The 22402-nt window shown below is 32.2% G+C and overlaps 1 protein-coding gene across 10 annotated transcripts in view; it reads left to right on the forward strand.

The window, feature by feature from the left end:
* ADGRL2 (adhesion G protein-coupled receptor L2) overlaps positions 1-22402 on the forward strand; it is a 181181-nt gene that overhangs the window by 147428 nt on the left and 11351 nt on the right. For all 10 annotated transcript variants that reach the window (XM_060090017.1, XM_060090008.1, XM_060090014.1 and 7 more), the window contains 7 exons: positions 7597-7722; positions 7986-8191; positions 9285-9458; positions 10410-10619; positions 11539-11759; positions 13043-13109; positions 20919-21010. In XM_060090017.1, coding sequence (XP_059946000.1) covers positions 7597-7722; positions 7986-8191; positions 9285-9458; positions 10410-10619; positions 11539-11759; positions 13043-13109; positions 20919-21010 — 1096 coding nt within the window. The remainder of the gene's footprint in view (positions 1-7596; positions 7723-7985; positions 8192-9284; positions 9459-10409; positions 10620-11538; positions 11760-13042; positions 13110-20918; positions 21011-22402) is intronic.

Consider the following 22402-nt stretch of genomic DNA (forward strand, 5'->3'; position numbering starts at 1 on the left):
ATTGTCTCAGAAGATAAGTCATAAAAAGTATTGTTTGAAGTGTTGTGTTGTGACCTCAATTTGTTTTCTAAATCTTCTGAAGGCTATTTTAAAAACAACCAAAAAACATAAAATTTCCCATTTAAGCTCCTTCCAAGAGTGCAAAGAAATTTTGATAGGCCAGGTCAACAATCCTCTGCTCCCATCGGCTTCACGTATGCAGAACACGCTATTATTATATGTCTGAGATATTTTTATCTCAGTTTGAGAATGGGCAGGAATATTTTTCCCCTGATACTTGTGTTTTTCAGAGTTCTAAATGTTTATCCTTTACACTGGTTTTTAAAAAAATTTTAATTAAAGAAAGAACATTGTGGGTAGAGATTCTCATGGCATGTAGTACACATTTTACTGCCTTCTCAAAAATAATGCCCTGAACTTAATGTATGCATGTATTTATTACCCAAGAATTATCAATATGAAGGTCATTTTACATATTCCAATATATTTCCATGTCTTTTATTTCACAATTTTGTGAAAAATAATATCCATAATTTAATATGACATTCAAGATTCAACTTTTTCCTAGGACTTGTTCTCTTTTTAGACATGAGCACTAAAATAGCCCATTATCCCTTTATGTCTTCACTTTATGTTCTTATCTAAATTTAGGGTGTGGATACAGTATCTTTGATTATTAAGACAATTTGATTCTCCTCCTTAGTGGTTTCTCCTTGAGTCCTTATTTTCACTTGATTATATGATTTACCCTTATACATGACCTCGTAAAATGGTATAATTATATGTTATAGTTATACCTGATTATAGCTTTTTAAAATCAACTTTGAGGTATAATTTATATACAATAAGAGCAGCTGTTTTAATGGTACTCTTTGATGAGATTTGACAAATGTACACCCATTTAACCAACAGCATGGTCAGTATTTCAGCCACCTCAAAAGGGTCCTTTATAATCTTTGTCAGTCAGTCTTGTTATACACCCAGCCCCAGGCAACCACTGATCTGCTTTATGTCACTATAGTTTAGTTTTGCTTTTTCTAGACCTTCAGTTGAATGGAATCATAGACTATATGCTCTTTTTGATCTGACCTCTTTTACACAGTATAATGTTATTGAGGTTCATCTATGTTGGTGCCAACATCAGTAATTCGGTCCTTTTTATTGCTGAATTTCCATTATAAGGACACAACACTATTTGTATATCTATTTATACATTTAGGTCGTTCCCACTTTTTGACTGTTATTAGTAAAGCTGCCATTTTCCCAAGTGGTTGTACCATTTTATATTCCTAATAGCAATTAAAGTTCCAGTTGCTTCACATCCTCACCAGCATTTACAACTGTCTTTTCAAATGTCTTTTTAAATTTTAGCCGTTTTAGTGGTTTGTAGTGGAATCTCATTTTGGTTTTATTTTGCATTTGTATGGTTGCAAAGTTATGTTTTGCTGAAAACTGTTCCAACTTTTCATGTTCTTATTGACCATTCATATATCTTTTTGTGAAGTATCTGATTTTGCCCATTTTGAGTTCTTTGTTTTATTATTGGATTATAAAGATTATTTATATATTCCTGATACAAATCTTTTGTCTCATATATGTATTCTGAATATATAGTCACTCAGCATGTGACTTTTCATTCTATTTTCTTAATGATATCTTGAGAGAAGCAAAAGTTTTTAATTTTGATTAAAAATCCTCATTACCCAGCTTCAACAACATCTAGCCAATCCTGTTTCACTTATTCCTCTCACCATTGTATTATTAAAGCAAACCCTAATATTATATTATTACTATAAATACCTTAATATGTATCTTAGACTTAAAGAAAAAACAAGCCATTGTCATATTTTAAAAAATTATCAAAAACAGGAAAGATAAAAAGGGGATTTCAATTATTTGATTTTTGTAAATTTGTTAATACCTAATTTGTTTAACCAGGATACAAACAAGTTCATGTTGTACATTTGACTGATGCATTGCTCTTACTGGAAAGGAAGAATTTTCCTTCTACCCATCGAGGTTCTTTGGCTGGTCTAATAACCTCAGGTTTAAATCCCGCCCCCCCCCGCCCCCCGCCCAATACTTTTCTGTTGCAGCTTATGAAAAGAAGCACATCATGTTTGATTGACTTTCTTTGTGATCTTAAGATTTATTATGTGGTTTAGTTATTATCAGCCTAATCCAGCATAATAAAATTCTCTATCATTTATTTTCCCAACGGGCTTAGCAGCCAGCTTGACTGTATACCTCAATTTAAGCTTAGTTATATTGCAGTAACAAAAACCCTAAAGTCACGGCAGCTCTCAACAACAAAGTTTATGACTGTTTTACTCCATGTCACCTGAGGCTTAGCTTTGCTTTGCTCCCTACCATCTTCATTCGGCTCCATGTTGCTTTTACCCCGGGACTCAGGCTGATGGAACCTAGTACACTGCTGGTCTGCTGGCAGAGGTCCTAGTTTTTCCATTGTACACTGTATTACTTTTCTTCCCCTTTCCTCTCACTGCAGCCACTACTCAGTGATGAAATTGGCAAACAGAAGGACAGAGAAATATATTAAAATCCTATCTTCAGCACTGGCTGTGAGTGAGGCTCTGGGTGGCTCTCCTATGAATCACGTGTGTTCACTTTCAGGAAATCTGTTGAACAAAAGCATATATTATGTCAACTATACAAAAGTATAGAGAAAATCATAAACATCTGTGTAGCAATCACCCACTGAGCCACATCTTAGCATTTTACCATATTTGCTTCAGGTTTTGGGGAAAAGAAATAGGTATATATAATCTGGAAATCCCCTGGGTCCCCTCCTTCCTGATCAGATGAAGAAGAGGGTAACCATCATTCTTACTTTGTTAGCATTAGTAAGCTTTTATTTATTTATTTATTTATTCTCTACAGGTATGTACATTTAACTATTATTTTTCATGTCTTTAATGTTAATGATTTCACACTATAAATGTAATTGTATAATTTTCCCTTGCCATTATATTTTCATATTTATGCACGTTGATATGTGCATCTCTAGTTCATTCATTTGCTCTAAGAATGCACAATTATTTAACTATGCCTGTGATAGATATTTTAGTGGCTTACACTTTTTTGCTGATATTATGAAAACTGTGGTGAAAGTTTTTGTATGCCTCTTACTCATACATTTGTGGCTTTCAAGCTATATATGTGCGCGCACACACACAACCTAGAAATAGTTTTTGAGTGATAGAGCATGCCTATGTTTAACTTTACTAAATACTGCCAAGTTGCTTTCTAATGTTGTTTTACCAATTTACATTCTCACCAGTAATATCATTGTTCCCCATCACTCTCTTTGTCAACACTTTATTATTGACATAAATTTTGTCATTCTAATAGATTTGAATTGATCACATTATTTGCAGTTCCCTGATTACTTAATGCATTTATTGGATATTTTAATTTTCTCTCCTGTGAATTTCTTGTCCACAGCTTTTTCCTGTCTATCTCTTTCTATGTAGGTAATGCATTCTGGAAACTAATTCTTTGAAGATTATATAGTTTGCAAATGTTTATTCTGTCTGTGCCTTCTCTTTTTTACCTTGTTTATTAATCTTTTGTTTTATGGAATAATGAACTCAAATTATCAATCTTTTCTTTTAGGATTAATACTTTGGGGATCTTGTTTAAAATATATAGTGTTTTTTAGGGGTTTTTGGTCCCCTGATCAAGAAATTTTTCTCTACTTTTCAGTGATAAAGATTTTATACTTTCTTTAGAAATGATAAAGCTTTGCCTTTTTACATTTATGTTTTAAATCCAACCTGAAATTTATTTTGTTTATAATATTAATGAGGGAACTAATTTCATTTTTTTCTATACAGATAATCAGTTGTTTCAGCACTTTCAGGGCATAAGCCATTCCTGTCCCCAGTGGTTTGTAAAGATATCTCTGTCATATATCAAGTTTCTGTACATGTTGGGAGTGTCTGTTTTACATTGTTGCTTTTGTTTTTGTTTCAATAATATTAATATTTGGTGAGTTCTTTCAACCCTGCTCCTTGAGGAATCGGATTCTTCTTGGCTGCTTTTTGGCATGTCTCTTCCATGTGCATTTTAAAATCGTCTTGTCAAGTTCCACATACTCAGAAAAATCTTGTTGGAATTTTTATTAGAATTAGACTGAGTTTGTAGATAGATTTTGAAAGAAGTGTCACAGATTTATCTGTTGAGTTCTCCCAGATTGGACCATGATAGAATTCTCCATCTGTTGTTAGGTTTTCTAAGAAAGTTCTACATTTTTCCCAATAATGTCTTGTACTTTTTCAATTAGGCTTATTCCTAGGAAACATACACTAATTTTTATTGTGAATAGTATTTTTTTAAAATTGCATATTCCGGGGCTTCCCTGGTGGCGCAGTGTTTGAGAGTCCTCCTGCCGATGCAGGGGACACGGGTTCATGCCCCGGTCCGGGAAGATCCCATGTGCCGCAGAGCCGCTGGGTCAGTGAGCCATGGCCGCTGAGCCTGCGCATCTGGAGCCTGTGCTCCGCAACAGGAGAGGCCACAGCAGTGGGAGGCCTGCGTACCGCAAAAAAAAAAAAAAAAAAAAAAAAAATTACATATTCCAATTGTTTGCTGATTGGTGTACAGTTGATTTTGCTGATTGCAGCCTTGCTAAATTCTTTTCCTTCTGATAGTATAGAGTCTCCCTCCCATTACTATGTAGTTAAGTATATTTTCTATAAATAATTAACACATTGCTTTTTCCTCCCAGTCTTTGCACCTTTTATTTTTCTTGAATTACTGCCTTAGCTAGGTCCTTCAGTACAGTGCTAAATAAAACTTGTGATAGGGATGATCCTGACTTAAAAAAAATTGCTTTTAGAGTGTTGCATTTTTTTCTGTAAGTTTGGGTACATAACCATTACCTGATAACAAAACCTTTATCTAGGCAAGGAATTTTTCTTTTATTCTTATTGTTTCATAAAGATTTTTTATACTGAATGAGTGTTGAGATTTGTTGAATTCTTTCTGTTAATATTTTTATTTAATTTCATAATTTGGTTAAAGACATTAATATATTTTCTAATGCATTAATTTCCATATGCCTTTTTGAGTAAAACTCAATTTGTTCAGGATATTATATTTAAAGTGTATATATAATTTATTAACTATTTTTACATACTTTAAATAAGTGAGGATATTCTATAATTTCTCTCCTTTTACTGTTTTATGCATCAAGAGTATATATTAGTTTTGTGAAATGAGTTGAAAAACATTCTCTTATATTCACTGGAGCAGTTCGTTAAAGATTCAGTATATATTTAACCATGAGTTCATTTTCTTAAATGGTCATAAAGTATTGGGGTTTCTATTTATTTAAGTCAGTTTTATGTTTCTAGAAAATTTTCCCTTTTGTCTGTGTGTTTATTTATTTATTTATAGTATAAAGTTGATTGTTGCATCTCTACTAAGATCTATATTAATGATCCTGTTTTTAAAAATTCAAATTATTAATTTTTTTACTATGGACGTGATTTTGAACTTTATTAAGTAAATATTTATTGAATGAAATTGAAGTTTGATAAGTAAGTATTTGTTGAATGAAATTAAGTCTTTGTACATGCATATCTATATTTGGAACTTTTTGTGTGTGTGTGTGTGGTACATGGGCCTCTCACTGTTGTGGCCTCTCCCGTTGCGGAGCACAGGCTCTGGACGTGCAGGCTCAGCGGCCATGGCTCACGGGCCCAGCTGCTCCGCAGCATGTGGGATCCTCCCGGACCGGGGCACGAGCCCGTGTCCCCTGCATCAGCAGGTGGACTCCCAACCACTGCGCCACCAGGGAAGCCCTATATTTGGAACATTTACTGAAAACTTAAAGGATTTCCTTTTTTTTTTACCATGTCTTCTCTCTTGTTTTAAGAATAATTAATAATTGAGAACCCCTTTTAGTGTGAAGAAGAGAGAGATATATATTAGATTTATATTTTTGTCACTCATTCCCTTCACCCACTACCCACAAACATGGAATCTGTTATGAGGACAGGTGATCATCCACAAACCCACCTGTTTAATCTTTCTAAGCAAAATATCTCTACCAGCGTCTGCAGCTGATAAAATTCTAGGAGTTATATGACTCTCATTATAAACTTATATTTCAGCTGCTTGACATGTGGGCTCATAGCTTATAAAAATTTCCAATGTTATGATTTCATATTTACAGCTGAATCTATGTGTATTTTGCAAAACAAAGTTGAGAAAGATTTTTTTTAAATAGCATCCAAGAGTTACTCTGTAATGGTATGAGTCCATTTTGCTAAAAAGAGAGTGGGTGAATTCATCATACTCTGTGTGTGTGTGTGTGTGTGTGTGTGCGCACACACACGGCACATACAACACTTATACACGTTTGTCTAAGTATAGAAATAGCTATTCAAGGGTAATTCAAATACTGAAATGAAAAATTTTCGTCCAGTTCCTCTCATTTCATCAATAAATGGCACATTCTAATTACTAATATGAAATAGTTTAGTGGAAACAACGATACTTTTTCATTCTTTTAAATAATCATATGCTGATATAAAGTATTGCAGTCTTATTAGAGTTACAGTAGACAGCATTTATGTTGAAGATGTTACTATTATATTTTTTAAACAAAGTTAAACAGCATTGGTCTTGTTGATCACATAAATGTTCTTAATGCTTATGTATTGTCTTGTTTTTCTTACATGTTTTCCAGTGTTGCTACTTCATTTGAATTTTTGAACTTTGGATTATACTGCAGTGATTGGCAAACTTTTTCTATAAAAGTCCAAGTAGTACACATTTTAAGCTTTGCAGGCCATGTGGTCTAAGCTGCAAATACTTAACAGCCATAGACAATATGTTAATGGGTAATCATGGCTGTGTCCCAGTAAAACTTAATTTACCCAAACAAGTGGCAGGCCAGATTTGGCCCACAGGTCCTATTTTGCCCAACTTGAATATGTAAAAATTGATAATTGCTAGTGAGAATTAATGGGAAGTTTGAACATAATGCCAGACATTTTCTCTTAAATAATGCTGTGCTGGGCTCCCTACTTTTAGAAACTAGAGAAAACCTATTACTGCAAAATTGATCTTATGTAATCTTATGTATTAAAATGTGTTATGTACATAGAACTAGATGTCTACATGCAATAAAGGCATTCACATTTATACTTCATATTTTGTTTTACCATTACCAAGTGATGGTCATTGAAAATTACTTAACATAGAGTCAAAAATCATTTTGAAATATTTTTGTTTAACTTACTGATTTAAATGAAACTTTGATAGTCGTATACTATAAATCAGACACTTCATATTCGTAGGCTAAAAGACTGGAATTAGTTGACAAAAGATATAAAACTATGAAGAAAATGTTAAAATGATTACACCAAAATTTTTAGAGTAGTAAAGTTTAAGACCTCTTAGAATAAGTTGTTTGTTCATGATTTTGTTGTACTTGAACACTAAAGTTTTTTACGTAGAAAGAAAGGAAAACAGTGGTTTCTTTGCAATTGTCATTTGCCTCTTTGTAGTTGAATTTAGAGAATACCCCATTTTCCCCCATCCTTTATCTTCTGCCTCATCCAGTTCTGGAAGTTGCAGTGCTCAGTACAGAAGGACAGGTCCAAGACTTCAAATTTCCTCTGGGCATCAAAGGGGCAGGCAGCTCAATCCAACTCTCTGCGAATACCGTCAAACAGAACAGCAGGAATGGTAAGATGGAACAAAGTCTTTTAAAAATTGATAGGGTTTTTGTTCAGTTAAACCTATTCTAAAATGCTGAGTGTTTGACTCCTAATATAACAAATACAGCTTAGCATTTATAAGCAGATTTAAAGTAATGCCTTCTCTTTCCCAGTAAACAATCTGAATAAAGATTCCATAAGGCTTTGTTTCATTTTATTCTTATTTTATTGTATCTTATCTTATTCAGAAGCATATTTTCTGTAAAGACATATGACTTTTTACCTTCCTAGGTCTTGCAAAGTTGGTGTTCATCATTTACCGGAGTCTGGGACAGTTCCTTAGTACAGAAAATGCAACCATAAAACTGGGTGCTGACTTTATCGGTCGAAATAGCACCATTGCAGTGAATTCCCATGTCATTTCAGTTTCAATCAATAAAGAATCCAGCCGAGTATACTTGACAGATCCTGTGCTTTTTACCCTACCACACATTGATGTAAGTTATGTATGCTAATGAAGTATTGGAAGGTTATAAAACCAGTGAGGAAGGAAAGCAAAACTAACATGCTAGAGATAGAGAGAGGGGGAATGGGGAAATGGCAGAGAGGAAAGAAAAGACCTTCCCATCTGAATTTCAAATGTTGGACTAGGTCAGAGACACAAGTTTATTTAAGTCTGTGAACATAAAATTAAATGAGCCTGGTTCAGTGATTATTAGAATTTAAGTGTATTCTTAATGAAAGCTAATTCAGTAATCAACAGGAAAATGTAAATGACTATAATTTGTTTTAGAATGAAAATTAACTGTTACCTTAGCAGCATGATCGCTCTGCCTTTTTAGTATGACAGGTCTTTTTGGTTTGTTTGTTTGTTTTACAGATCATATAAACACAATTGTTATCAAGCCCTGTGTTTTTAAAAATATAGAATTGAAGAGATGCGATTCCTCTGCTGTGCCTTAGAATGCAAGTTGGTAGCTAAAACCACTGTGTTGGAAGATTGTCTGCAGAATTTGGCTGTTGTTATAGTAGAGAGAATAAGTGCCCATAGATAGCCACGTGAATCTCCAGAATTCATTTGTGAACAATACATTTGTGTGGCTATTCTCTTCTTATATCTTCTGCAGTTGCTTTACTCTCTTAAGAGCTTGACATACTAACTACAGGATTCAAATTGTGTCTATTGGGTCATTTAGAGCAAAAATGGGCCCCAAACAAAATAGATTTGAAAACACTTGGTCCTTACAGAATTTTCTCAGAACAAATTCATGGCTTTAATTTTGTCAGAAAAGAAAAAAAAAATGATTCTGATGTACCATCAGTATGTAAAATCATAAGATGGAAATTGTAATTGTGTAAAATGGGTCTTTGGTAATTTAGAGTACACTTTAGAGTGTTTTGGACTATAAAGCCACTTTTAAGTTAGATATCTGCCTTGTATAACATAGTCTACAGTTCTGCTGATGAAAAACTTCATAGTCCGAAACAATGAAAAGTTTAATCTAAATTACCTTTTACACATACTAAACAATTGCTATTGCCATCTTAGAGTGTAAAATCCTAATTTTATCTTGTCATTTTATTTCCCAGCCTGACAATTATTTCAATGCAAACTGCTCCTTCTGGAACTACTCAGAGAGAACTATGATGGGATATTGGTCTACCCAGGGCTGCAAGCTGGTTGACACTAATAAAACTCGTACAACGTGTGCGTGCAGCCACCTAACCAATTTTGCAATCCTCATGGCCCACAGGGGAATTGCAGTAAGTATTTGCACTTCTAATTAGTAGCAGAGAAAAACCTCAGAGATTCAAAACAGCTTGTGTAGTAGTCCCTTCTTTGGGTGTTTATCGTAACTAAAAAGCAAACAAAGTAATGTGGATTTCTAATTGCTTCTACATTGTCCATATATTTTAGGAAGTCTTGACACTATATTTATTGCTACATCTCAAAATCGTGCTTTATAGACTCGTTCTAAGTTTTTCCTCTTTGGGCAGGTGTCAGGCAGAGGCGGTCAGGGATTTAAAAAATGAATAGCAATAGGTTATGCGAAGGAGACAGAGGGCTCTAAAGTTTAACATGCCCTCACCATCTTGAATGTTTGAATCTCATTTCAAAACTTTTGTTTTAAATTTCCTAACGACTTTGCACACTGTGCCAGACTGCAGATTTTGAAAGATTAGAATGGCTTCCAGAATATTTCTTAGTATTCATTTCTTCTTGTGATTAAGAGAATATAAGCCAGGAGATAAAAATATTTAAGAACTATAACATGAAAGCTCTCAGATCTATTATGTGCTTAACTTTTAATATATATCTATATAATATAAAAACTCAAGGGGAAAATTAAAACTTAAAATTTGACTACTTGTTAGCCTGGCAAGTCATTAAAATGCCAATTATTTTGAAATAACTAAGTAGTCTTTAATCTATTGTAAAATGTTTTCTATATGTTTATGTAAGTAATTATTTTGGTCATAATTTTCTAGGTAAAATCTACTTTCATAGATCATTCTTCGAATATAAAAATCAATAAGATAATACTGAACTGTTATTTGATCGTAAATTTTTTTTTAGTATTGAGCCCCGTTTGAACACACATGAATATTCAAAGAGTTTAGTATTAAAAGTTGAGCTATCACATGTGAAACCTATCTTACCTTTAGTTAACATACTGCAGGAATACTAAAGTTCCTCATTTTTTAAATTTTCAGTACAAAGATGGAGTTCACGAATTACTTCTTACAGTCATCACCTGGGTGGGAATTGTCATTTCCCTTGTTTGTCTGGCTATCTGCATCTTCACCTTCTGCTTTTTCCGTGGTCTACAGAGTGACCGTAATACTATTCACAAGAACCTTTGTATCAACCTTTTCATTGCTGAATTTATTTTCCTAATAGGCATTGATAAGACAAAATACATGGTAAGTACTCCTTCCATTTGTTGACTTTGGATCTCTGAGAATTATTATTATAACATCCACTTATGCTGCTGTTAATATTTGACCTTTTAACTTACAATAATTGACATGGCAATACTGAAGGATAATTTGTAATAAAACACAACCCAATCATTAAGTAATATTATTATGAGTTAATTCATTTCTTGTATTAAGGTACAGTTGCATTTTTCTGGGTTGTTATTAAAACACGTAATTTGAATAGAAGAATGCTGGGTATACTAAAATGAAAAGATCCGATTTTTCAATTTTTCATTTTGTTTACATAGTCATTCTAACTAGTGATCATGTCCTCATATTCTGAGCCATTTATTCACCATCATGAGGTCTCAGTGTCACAAAGAGAACTTAATAATTAATTAATGTTTTACTCTGTATTCATCTGCTCTGGGATGAATTTGAGAATGTTCCACATATAACAAGCAAATGATGTTAAGTAATTAGAGCTGGGATAGTTATCATTAAAGCAAATTTAAAAAAATTCTGTAATAGAAAAAAATAGAAATAATATATTTGGAAACAACTGTTCTAAAGACTTGTAAAGCAACTTATCTACAAGTAGAATATTCAGATTTAAAAATGAATAGTTCCGGAAGAGAAATTAATATGTTTTCTTATTTGCATTTACTTTTGCTATAAATAATAATGTCTTACAATGATGATATTTCTAGCACACCTAGCATTACACTCCATAAGCATTAAGCCAAATTTGGCAGTATTTTCATTTATGGAAAAAAAATTTTTTTAAGAAGCAGTAATTTTCTCTAAATAATGGTGTATCTTAAAGACAGTAGTGAGTACTATCGGTGAACATTGTTTAGTTTTAGAGTGGGCTGTTTATATTCCTGTGTTCTCTTGTGTTTTTTGCTTCTTTCCTTTATAGATAGCATGCCCAATATTTGCAGGACTTCTACACTTTTTCTTTCTGGCTGCTTTTGCTTGGATGTGCCTAGAAGGTGTGCAGCTCTATCTGATGTTAGTTGAAGTGTTTGAAAGTGAATATTCAAGGAAGAAATATTACTATGTTGCCGGTTACTTGTTTCCTGCCACAGTGGTTGGCGTTTCAGCTGCTATTGACTATAAGAGCTATGGAACAGAAAAAGCGTAAGTAATTGCAAGTGACCTGAGTGTTTTTCAAGTGAATAACTTTTTATAGCCTGTTAGCTGTCAGTGAGGGTTCCTGACAGACTAAAATAGCATCTGAAAGCCTTACTGGTAAGAAAATGGGCATGCCATGCACAAGTTACAATCAAGTCTTCTGTAATTTTCTAGGTTGTGAGGATTTGTACTCTGGCAAGGCAGATTCTAAATTATGGACTTTCTTTTTAACACAAAAGATTGACCTCTAACAAATTGAAAAAGTAAATAACTTTTTGGCCTTAGAAAGATATTAGGTAAAAATTCTTCTGAACTTAAAGCATCTGACAGGTTTAACTATTCAGTTGTTAAACTAATGTTTCATTAGCTCTCTATGTGCAGCCGACCCTCTAGGTAACTCTCGTTCTGAGTTGTGACAGTACCACATTCCAGCCCATATGTTTTACTTTGATAATATTTTATCAGGCAGTTTGAAAGGATTAAAATAAGTCACTGTCATTCATTTATAAAAAAATATATTTATGGAAAGTGACAGAAGGTAGACCATGTTTCTAAGGATTTTATTTGCTAGAGGCATGAATTTGCTTTCCAATTCTGTTTATTTTTTCTTTTGATAAAATTAGTTATATAAAGATTCTTTGGACTAAAGAAAGCTTTTTGACTACACAGATGATGAAAGACAAATAAAAGAAATTCATTGGGGATTTGATGTTACGTGAAAAATGAACCACTAAGTAAAATCTGTCTTAATAAGTTTATGCATCATTTAGTCTAATACAGTATGAATTCTGTACTTTGATTTTTTTTTCTAGTATTCACCCATTCCCAGTTGAGGTGTTATATTTGTGCTATACTATTTTGCAACAAACATTACATCTGAACACTTATTTTTTTAATCTCTTATGTTCCATAGGGTTAAACATTTTAGCTCAGATATAGATCCAAAGGCAAATTTTGAAGATAAGAACTTTTAAAGAATGAGACAATTCGGAATACCAATACCAAGTTTCACGTTTTTCTTAGTAAAGTCAGAGGTCTTAACCATCAGGATTGGGGTCGGAGGGGGGGTTATTGTTTTCCCCATATAAGCATAACTATATATGTCTTTATCAAATTTAAAACCTAAAGTGAAGAACAGTAGAATTATTCAAATTGTTCTTGCCCATGATAAATTAATTTTCAAAGGTAAGTGTAAAGATACTTTTACTTGTTAGATCTTTAAAATTTTGCTTTACTTGTGATGTTGAGCATCCATTGAAGCTACTTAATATTCTTTCTTTTCATAATAGTTGCTGGCTTCATGTTGATAACTATTTCATATGGAGTTTCATTGGACCTGTTACCTTCATTATTCTAGTAAGCAGACTTTATTTTTCCTTCATTTTTAGCTTGCTGCTTTAGCAATACAATTGAAACAGGGACAGTTTGTTTTACTGTTAATTTATCTGTGCATTCAAAGATTTATAAGCATGTCTAGCTTACAGATTAAAATTGTGTAGTATATTTTACATTTGATATCTATTGAGAGTTTATACACTTGCTAATTAGTACTATTTTTAAAAATACTCTTTCCTTTAAGAAATACTTTTCCCTCATTTGTAATTTAATTTGCAAAAATGTCAGGTCTTAATCTTTATGTTAAGATTGTATGATTTTAAAGTAGTTTGATAATTAGAAAGGAATAACTGATATGTATAGTATATTTTGGTTTTGAGTAGTGGGATTTTTTGTTAAGAGGTTTAGTTCAGGAAGTTATATCTTTAAAATCTATAGTATTAGCTCTGCACCAAGCCTGTGTAGCATTTATGAATTGAATGTTTTATGGAAGTAAAAGAACATTAGCTTAATATTTATTATCTTCATTTCCACATAGTAATTTAGTACTTTTAAATAAATGTCCACACCCTAAATTCTTTTTAGGGCACAAAAAAGGTTTTTTTTAAGCTTAGCATAATAAATAAATATTAAATAAATTTTAAACTCATTAGAAATAAAATTACTTTTCTAAGACTTAAAATACCAAATAAAAATATTGGTTTCTAAGAAATTTTATTTTAAAATAAACCTGATACAACTTAAGTATAATGACATTAAGGTATTTTTTAACTTAAATTACCACTAGTCAAATGTTTCAAATATAGTTGAAATTTTTTAAAAAAGCTAAAATATTTGGATTTAAAACTTTTCACTCGGTTTTAGCATCATGCTGTTACAAATAAGTGTTATTGACCATTAGAAGATTGAAAATGAAACAATCAAGTTTATATATTGCCTATAACTGTTTATTCCTATTAAGGTTGTTTTTTCTTTAAAAAAGGTGACACAAGTAAGCTTATTAAGATATTTCTACGGTTAATAGTATTACAATTATAGCTACTAGTACTTCAGTAAAATTAAGAAAAAATTTTAGTAGTTCAAGGAAACTTAAAACTACTTTTGTCACTAAAATGAATTCTTTTATACAATTACTTATGAAAGCAAAATGAAAATTTGAGATGAATGCCTGTACGAATCGAACCAGTAAAACACTCTCAAGTGTTCTTAGGAAAGCTGATTTCTCATCAGAATTATTCAATCCAGATGATTGTCCCAATTTTTTGTTCTTGGCTTACTTATGCTAACACAGCCTAAGCCTATCTTGAATTAAATGACAAACAGCTGATATAAAGGGGTATGCTCCTTAAAGACTCAAGCTTTTTTTTTTCCCTGACCCCTTGGCTGAACATACTGATACTTTGAAAATTGTAAAAATCATTTTATGGATATTTGATCTATACTTCTCTCCTACTGCAGTTTTGTTTATTTTCTATCTCTGAAGATAAATACTGACTTTAGAGTATTAAAAAACATTTCACTGGGTGAAAGGAGTTAATGTTCATATATACTCAGCTTCCAGTAAGAAAAGAGGTAAAGGACGTTTTATTATATTGCCCTTTTATAGCAAGAGCCTACCATTATTTTTTAGTCTTGTCATTATTATCCTTTACCAAGTCATTTACGTTGAGATGTGAAGGGCTTTGGTGTTCCCAACTTAAAAACAAAACAAAACAAAACAGCAGGTAGCAATCACAGTACAGATCCTGGGAGTAATTCTTCTCCTGCAATTGCTTTGCCCTCTAATCGTCCCAACACAGAAAGACAGAGTGGTATTGAAGTGTAAAACATTATCTCAAATGTAACCTAAAGTGAGATATGTGATTGTACAGCACATGTTTGCTGAGTATTAATATATTTACCTGTATATATCCTTATGGTGATATAGGTCATTTAAAAGTCAGTTCAGACACAGTTTAAAAATTTATACAATATAAATTATATTATATACTGTCCTTTTAAGGAATAACAAAAAGTACCTATTGATATTCCTAGAAAGCATAGTTTTGCATTTCCAGCTTTTCTGAATTGAAATCATATAACTTAGTAGTATTAAATAAGTGTACATTTTTCATAATTTTCAATGAAGGAAAAAAACATGTTATGGAAGATAAAACTTCCTACTTCTGTATTTCTATAGAATGTCTTGCCTACAGGCACTAAAGTTATTATATCTATGAGAAAAGTGCTTGTAAGTAATGAGCAGTGGGAAACCATTAGTATGCCTGAAATGGTTTAATGAAAGCTTGGATCATGACACGTCAGGAGCTGTTCTTATCATTTGGACAGCTCCATCTGCATCGTTAATAATTAATTCAGTTCAATAAGAGTTCAGCTCACACACTCACTTAGAAGTCTTCCTCAGAGAACACCTCCCTGGCTGCTAGTCCCAGGGAGAAATAGGTTTCTGCTTGGCTAACAGCAAAGATTTGGAGATACAAGTGCAGTTTTAGAGTTGCATTTGCCAGGTAGCAAAAGCTCTAGGGAGGACAAAAAGGGTCAGAACATGTGCAGTTCAGTTAGGTTACTTCAGAGTGGTGTTTCTGTTCTTGTGTCTTATCATATCCATGTCAGGACGGCAAGCTTTGGAATGAATTTTAAGCTGCTAAGCTCAAATGGATATGATTCAATTGAGCAGGTCGATTACTATAAAACAAACTGTGCACTCCTATAATCTATGGTACCTTTTTCTTTCTTTAAACTCTTTGTATTTTCATGTTCATCAATATGGGTGAGGATTAGCTAAGCCATATCATCAAGTAGTGATTAATTTTATCAGCAAATTACACTGGCAGATTATTTAAACAGTAATTTATGAAATTATTTTTGGGGATAGATAGAAGAGTATTATTTGTTATTGAAAGAGAAAGAATGCCCCATTTAGTGATTTAACTCTTTTTAGCTGAATAGGAAAATTCTTTTCTTTTTAATTTGGTCTCACTCTTTCACATAGAATTCTGTTAAGAGGTACCCATCTACCTATTTACCTGTACACACACACACACACACACACACACACACACACAGAGCAGAGTTAAAATCTGATTAATTCCTGGATGAGTTGCCTCATCTTCAACCTTAATCTTCAGTATGGGCATTCAGACTGGTGAGTTGACATACAACATGTAACACAATCCTATTAACTTGTACTTACTAGAGGCTTCTACATGAATGATTAATGACATGTATACCAGCTGTAGACAGTCTTTATGTACATAGCTGTAACTCCATCTTTTTCCTTTCTCATTGATGCATAGCACCTTTCAACCTATCCCAAAATACTCTGTTTAAACTTAGTAACATTTATGTTGGAAAGAAACAAAAAACAAGAGGGCAAAAAATGGCTGCATTGGACTTAAAGGGAAAAGAACAGCAGTTGGATGGTGGAGACAGTTCTTCTCACCCTTTTTGCCTGCCTTCCAGTGAGAAATAGGGAGAATTCTGCATTGATGCTTGTGATTTCTTTATTTTTTAAATGCATACCAAATGCAGAAAAATAAATTGGGAAGAAATAAAAGTGAGGAGAAAGAAATTGCTTACTCTAACCAGAACAAAAAAAGAAGCACAGAAGTATATGGCTAGAAAGAGCCATTTATGTCATAGGGAAAATGATAAGAAGAAAGAACTCAGTACGTCATTTGAAACTAAGGTTTTCAGTCTTCAAGTGACTATTTTGGACAATAGATTTTATCAAAGATTTTTTTTGCCCCCTCTATTTCTTGTTCTGATTCCCATAGTTACATTTTAAGAGAACAAGAGTAGAAGAGAAAAGAAGAAAATCTATTGAAATGTTTTATTATACAGAATTATAACTCTTATTATAGTATATTGCCTCCTGAAAAAGATCATAGGAACAGTATTTATCCATGAAACTAAAAATTAGCATTTACATTTTTAGACACTGGAGAAAATCAGAGAACTTTAAAACCACAGTTTAAAGAATTTGTTAACACTTCAGTAAGTGTTCTATTTAATTCCAGAAAATATTTCACTCACATATATTTTGGTGGCAATGTATTAAAATGTTCAATACCTAAATAATAGACGTTTTTTGGTAAATAATTTGTATTAGTAACATTTTTTAATGTGGAGTTGAGGAAAAGAAAAATATCTCACGCTTAGCAGTTTTTGCTCTTACGCTGTGATTCACAATAAGTCTTGCATGCATTTTTTCGTAATTACTTTGTCTTACAGTGATGTTATTTTCTCCTATTAAAGATACCATTGCCTCAGTAATTATATATCGTCGTCGTATTTCAAAGACTAAATTAGTGTTGGATTTAACTAAATTTCTTGGCAACTTAACCATTAGTGCGTTGGCTAAAGTTTTATTTTCAGTTTCTGTAAATTGGAGAATTCATAGACACTTGTGAAACAGTCTGACTGCAAGAGTCCTTCTGTGGTTTTATGATTATTTTTCTAGGGTTTTAAGTTGTTTTTAAAGAGACTCACTTTTAAAACATCTTCTTGAAACAATTGATTTTAAATATACTAGAAACAATAGCTTTCTTTCCCCACTCGGGTTTTATGGGTTTGTGTGATATTTAGCTGTGTATGAATATAACTAGCACAGACAGGATTAAGAAAACACAAATAACTGTTCAAAGTACAATTTGGCTAGTAGGAATAGAAGTGTGTGGACGTTTTAGCTATTTGCTAATTATGGGATGGTAGTGTTTTGCAAAGGAAATGGAGAATTGGTTATTATGGCAAGCCCATCAAGTGGAAATCATTTGAAGAGCACACCTTTGTATGTCATTTAGGATTTCTTTGATAGTGTGTTCTATGTATTAATTAATTTAATATTATATCTTCAACTCATTGGTCATCTCTGATTGAGTGGTAAATTAAATTACTCTTTATAGAAGTGGAAACTTTTTTAAAAAAAATACAAAACTAGTATATCTTTGGTTTGTTTAGAAGACTCCTAATTTTCTCAACCAGAATAAACTGGTTAATTTTGTTGACAAGACTGGGCCATGGAGCCAGAAGACAGTATATTGAATCTCAGCATTGACATTACAGTAGCTAAGTAGTCTTTGGCAAGATAATTAACATCACAGATTTGTAAAATGGTTATCCAAGTGCTACCTACTACCTCTGGAGATAGGATTATACGTTGTGGGCAGGGTATTTTTTTTCCTGTAATTTTCTGAACTTTATACCTTGTGACTGTATTATCTTTGTCGCTAGGAAGAAAAACTAAACACGTATATAACATTAAAAACTTCAGTAGGGTGAGGAGAGATGCATCTAACAGTGTTTTTTAAGGATTAAATGAAATATGTTTTCTGTAGCATTTTCAAGTTGGTTAGTTCTGTCTTAACAAGAAACAAATGTCTTTGTATCATATTTAAGCTTTAATTCTATTTTTACATAGGTACACTTCATTTTCATTTCAATTTTATTGGAAAATGAGCTAGTTCTTAAGTAACTGATTTTTTTTTTTTTTGCCTGGTTTTTCTTCATTGAAAAATCTGTTTGGATGGATGTAACCCCCACGAGTTCACATTTTGTACTCATTTTCTTTTTATAGCATAATACTTGATACATCCACATTTTTTTCACATTCACATTCTTTACTTGCCTTGTGGTTTAGACATTGTGGTGGGTAATAACTTTTTTTCTTTCCTTGAATGTACTCCTACCACTACTATTATTTTATTCCTGAGGGGATAAGTAATATGCTTAGAAAATAATGAGCTCCAAATTGTGGCCCTTTTGTGCTTCAGAAAATTATTTAACAAAAGGTGTTGGGGTAGACGGCATCCCTAGGTCTTGAAGTTTGTAATAAAAGAAAGAAACAGTTTTATCAGGACATTCAAAAAGAAGGGTCAGGAGGTTTAAAAGATTTTGATTCTGAATCTGTTAAGGCAGCCATTCTTACATAAGTGTTGTAAATACTTTGTTTCCTTATATGGGTTTTGGTTGGTTTGTTTGTTTTTAGGATTATTTGGAGTACTTGTTTTTAACCATTCTTAAATTGTCCTATTTAAGGCTTACTGTTATATAAAATGAAAAGTAAAAGCACTACTGATTTTGCCTTTAAAAAAATTAGAGATAAACTGTACCATGCTTATTTAAAATCAAATTAAGTATTCATTGTACTATCAGAAAGATATTACCTAATTTCTCAAAGGCGAAAATTTGTGTCTTATCCCTATACAATAAGCACATTCTTGTGTGGAGCAGTAAGGTCAATAAATATTTGTTGAATGAAATGAATCATATTGTAATATTCCTGAAAATGTAAGCCTTTACTTATGTATGACCAACTGGACTTTATAATCTTCAGAATATAAAGCTAGACATTTTTTTTACCTATTTACTTTTTCTCTAGACAAGTATTTTAAGAAATTAATTTTTAAGTACTTTTTTAAGCAAAGAGCTTCTTTTGTCCTCAAGTAATTAATGGAATGCTGTCTGCCAGCACTTGCAAATTATGCCTATTTTAGTCCTTAAGAGGAAATTCTACATCTAAGAGAAATAACAAGGCACAGTAGACAAAATGACTGATACACGGCTTAAAGCCTTTGCTTTGTTCCTTAAACTCGTTAGGAAGGACTTGGAAATTTTCTTTATTGCCTTACATCATTTTTCCTAATTATAAAATCAGAAGTGGTGATGAATGAGGAAAATAATGTTATCATTTTATCAGATGGTATTGTGACTCAGTAAAAATAATCACGTTACTGTAACAAAGTTATGTCGATTATTTACTACCAAGGAATTGCTTTCATCTCTACATATAAACGGGTCCTTTTCTGAATATACTCTTTGTGCCTTCACTAAATCACTTAATCCTCACAAAATAACTTCATTTTGTCTTTTTTAAAGTAATAATCTGAAGTAAATAAAAGGTCAAAAAAATCCAGGAGCGATTTAGCATAGTTTTATTTTTAGAGCATAAAAGTGGAACTGCCTTCACTCCATCCAGCATTCTGCCAGGCTTCCGTAGAAGCAAATGCAAATTACAAACCTTTAACTTTCCTCAGTCAAAACACAACTCTTATCTTCTGAGTTCTCTCAAGTTGACCTGCCAGACTGTGCTTCCATGTCAGGTTCTATCTTCCCCAGTTGGCACTTGTTGCATCTACATTCTTTGTACAACTGAGTGTTTAGAGGGACTCAAAACAGCCTTTGGACCTACTTCCATACAGTATAGAGACATCAGGAAGAAAGAAATGATGGTCTTTAACACTTAAATAGCAAATACATTTATATATTTTAAATTTTATCTTACTTTATATAACCAGCTGACATTTTTCATATATTTTATCTCATTTGATCTTTACCATTACCTTACAAAAAGAGTATGCAAATGTTATTTTTCCTCATTTAATCAGTCAAAATCAAGAACTAGACTCTCAACTAAGTCTTAGGGTCCCAAATTCAGGGATCTTTCCATTATAAGCTGCATGATGTAAATGCCCCTTCTAAGGAATTCACTTCTGTGTTTTCATTAGATGGTTTTTAGGCCCTGGAGTACTTCTGGCTAAAGAAACTAATTTAGGCTGTCTAATTTATTTAATCATCACCACATGATACTGATTTAATGAGGTTTCAATTTCATGTCAAATGATCTATTAAAAAATCGATCATACGTAGCCAGAGTATTTTTTTATCTAGACTCAACTTGATCATTGCATAAATAAACTAGAATTGAATCAGTGTCTACCATATACTCGTGTTATTCATATTTAACTGCATTAACCCATTAAATATATTTGAAAAAATGTATTAATTTTTACTTTTTGTCATAATGATCTAATTCTTTATTTGTTGTAACAGCTAAATATTATCTTCCTGGTGATCACATTGTGCAAAATGGTGAAGCACTCAAACACATTGAAACCAGATTCTAGCAGGTTGGAAAACATTAAGTAAGTATTTCATATTTTAATTTTACTGCTTGACAAACTAAGTGAAAGGTATTCTCCACAGGGAATACATGAATACCATCTTTCACCTGTAGAAATTATTCAGAATGAAGTTTTACTGATCAAGGTTGAGTCTCACTGTTACCATGTCACAGACATTGGTCAAAAATTAGGTAATAATTTCTGTCTTGGTCTAAAGCCAAGAAATTGTTTCAGTGGCTTTGTGGAAATTCCATATCACTGTAGCAATTTCATTTGAATTTAAAATGCAATTCAAAATGATGTTCCTGTTTGCATGACTGATATGATTATATTAAGTTTGTTTTGTTGAATGACTTTTTGATTTATTAAGGATTCTGAGCAGCTTCTACTTCTAATCCTATTTTCCTAAGAGAATTTACTCCATTACTATTGTTAACTTGGAGATTGTCTGTTGTTTTCATGATAATTAAATAAATGTTTACTTTATTTCAGTGTTGAAAAAAGCTGCAATATTCTATCAATGGAAAAAATGTTATCTAATTAACAAAAAATTGATAGCTGTTGATTCATTAAGTCATCTTATAAAAGCATTTTCAGAGTAATTTTTTAAAATATGAGTTAATTTAAAATTTGAGGAGGTATTGTTCAAGTTGGTTATAATGGGATGTGGAAAATATTTTTAATGTTAAAAATGGCAGATCTATAGTAAGGATAATTTTTTTTTTAATTAGATAAAGTTTTAGATAGGTTAGTTAGTGCCAGCTTCATTGCATGTTGCATGGTAAGAGAGAGAGCTAATCTTTAGCATCTCTCTCTTTTCTTCCTTTTCCTCTTTCTGTCTTCTCATCTACACCAGTAATTACCGTGTTTGTGATGGCTACTATAATACGGACTTACCTGGGTAAGGTAGAACCCTACATTAACAAATTTATGGCATGATTTATATTTTTTACAAATCCGTCAATATCATGAATTGCCCTTAATTTTTATAATTATTTTGGAATATCTTATTTGCTAGAATATTTTAAACTATAATATGCCTTTATTTTTTAATTGCTTGCCTCTGCATTTTGACTTTCTTAATTTTGACTAATTTTATAAAATATATAAATGCTTTCTTATTACTTTCTATTTTAATTCTGCCTAATAATTTTGTTTCTCTTTTCTGCTTATAATGCTTTCTAGCTATGAAGATAATAAGCCATTTATCAAGTAAGATCATTAGTTAGACATGGAATGCACTGACTTTAAATCCTCTCATTCCATCCTATTTTCTACAGTTCCTTTCTCCTTAAGCTATTCATGATGAAATCTCTCCCAAATTATTTTATTTTGAAGTTGTTCTCATGTTTTTGTCTCATTTCAGCTAGGCTTCTTCATGCTTCAGTTATAAAACCTTAGGTTCACCTAAGA

This window comes from Mesoplodon densirostris, chromosome 2 (genome assembly GCF_025265405.1).
Source record: "Mesoplodon densirostris isolate mMesDen1 chromosome 2, mMesDen1 primary haplotype, whole genome shotgun sequence".
NCBI classification, from domain to species: domain Eukaryota; kingdom Metazoa; phylum Chordata; class Mammalia; order Artiodactyla; family Ziphiidae; genus Mesoplodon; species Mesoplodon densirostris.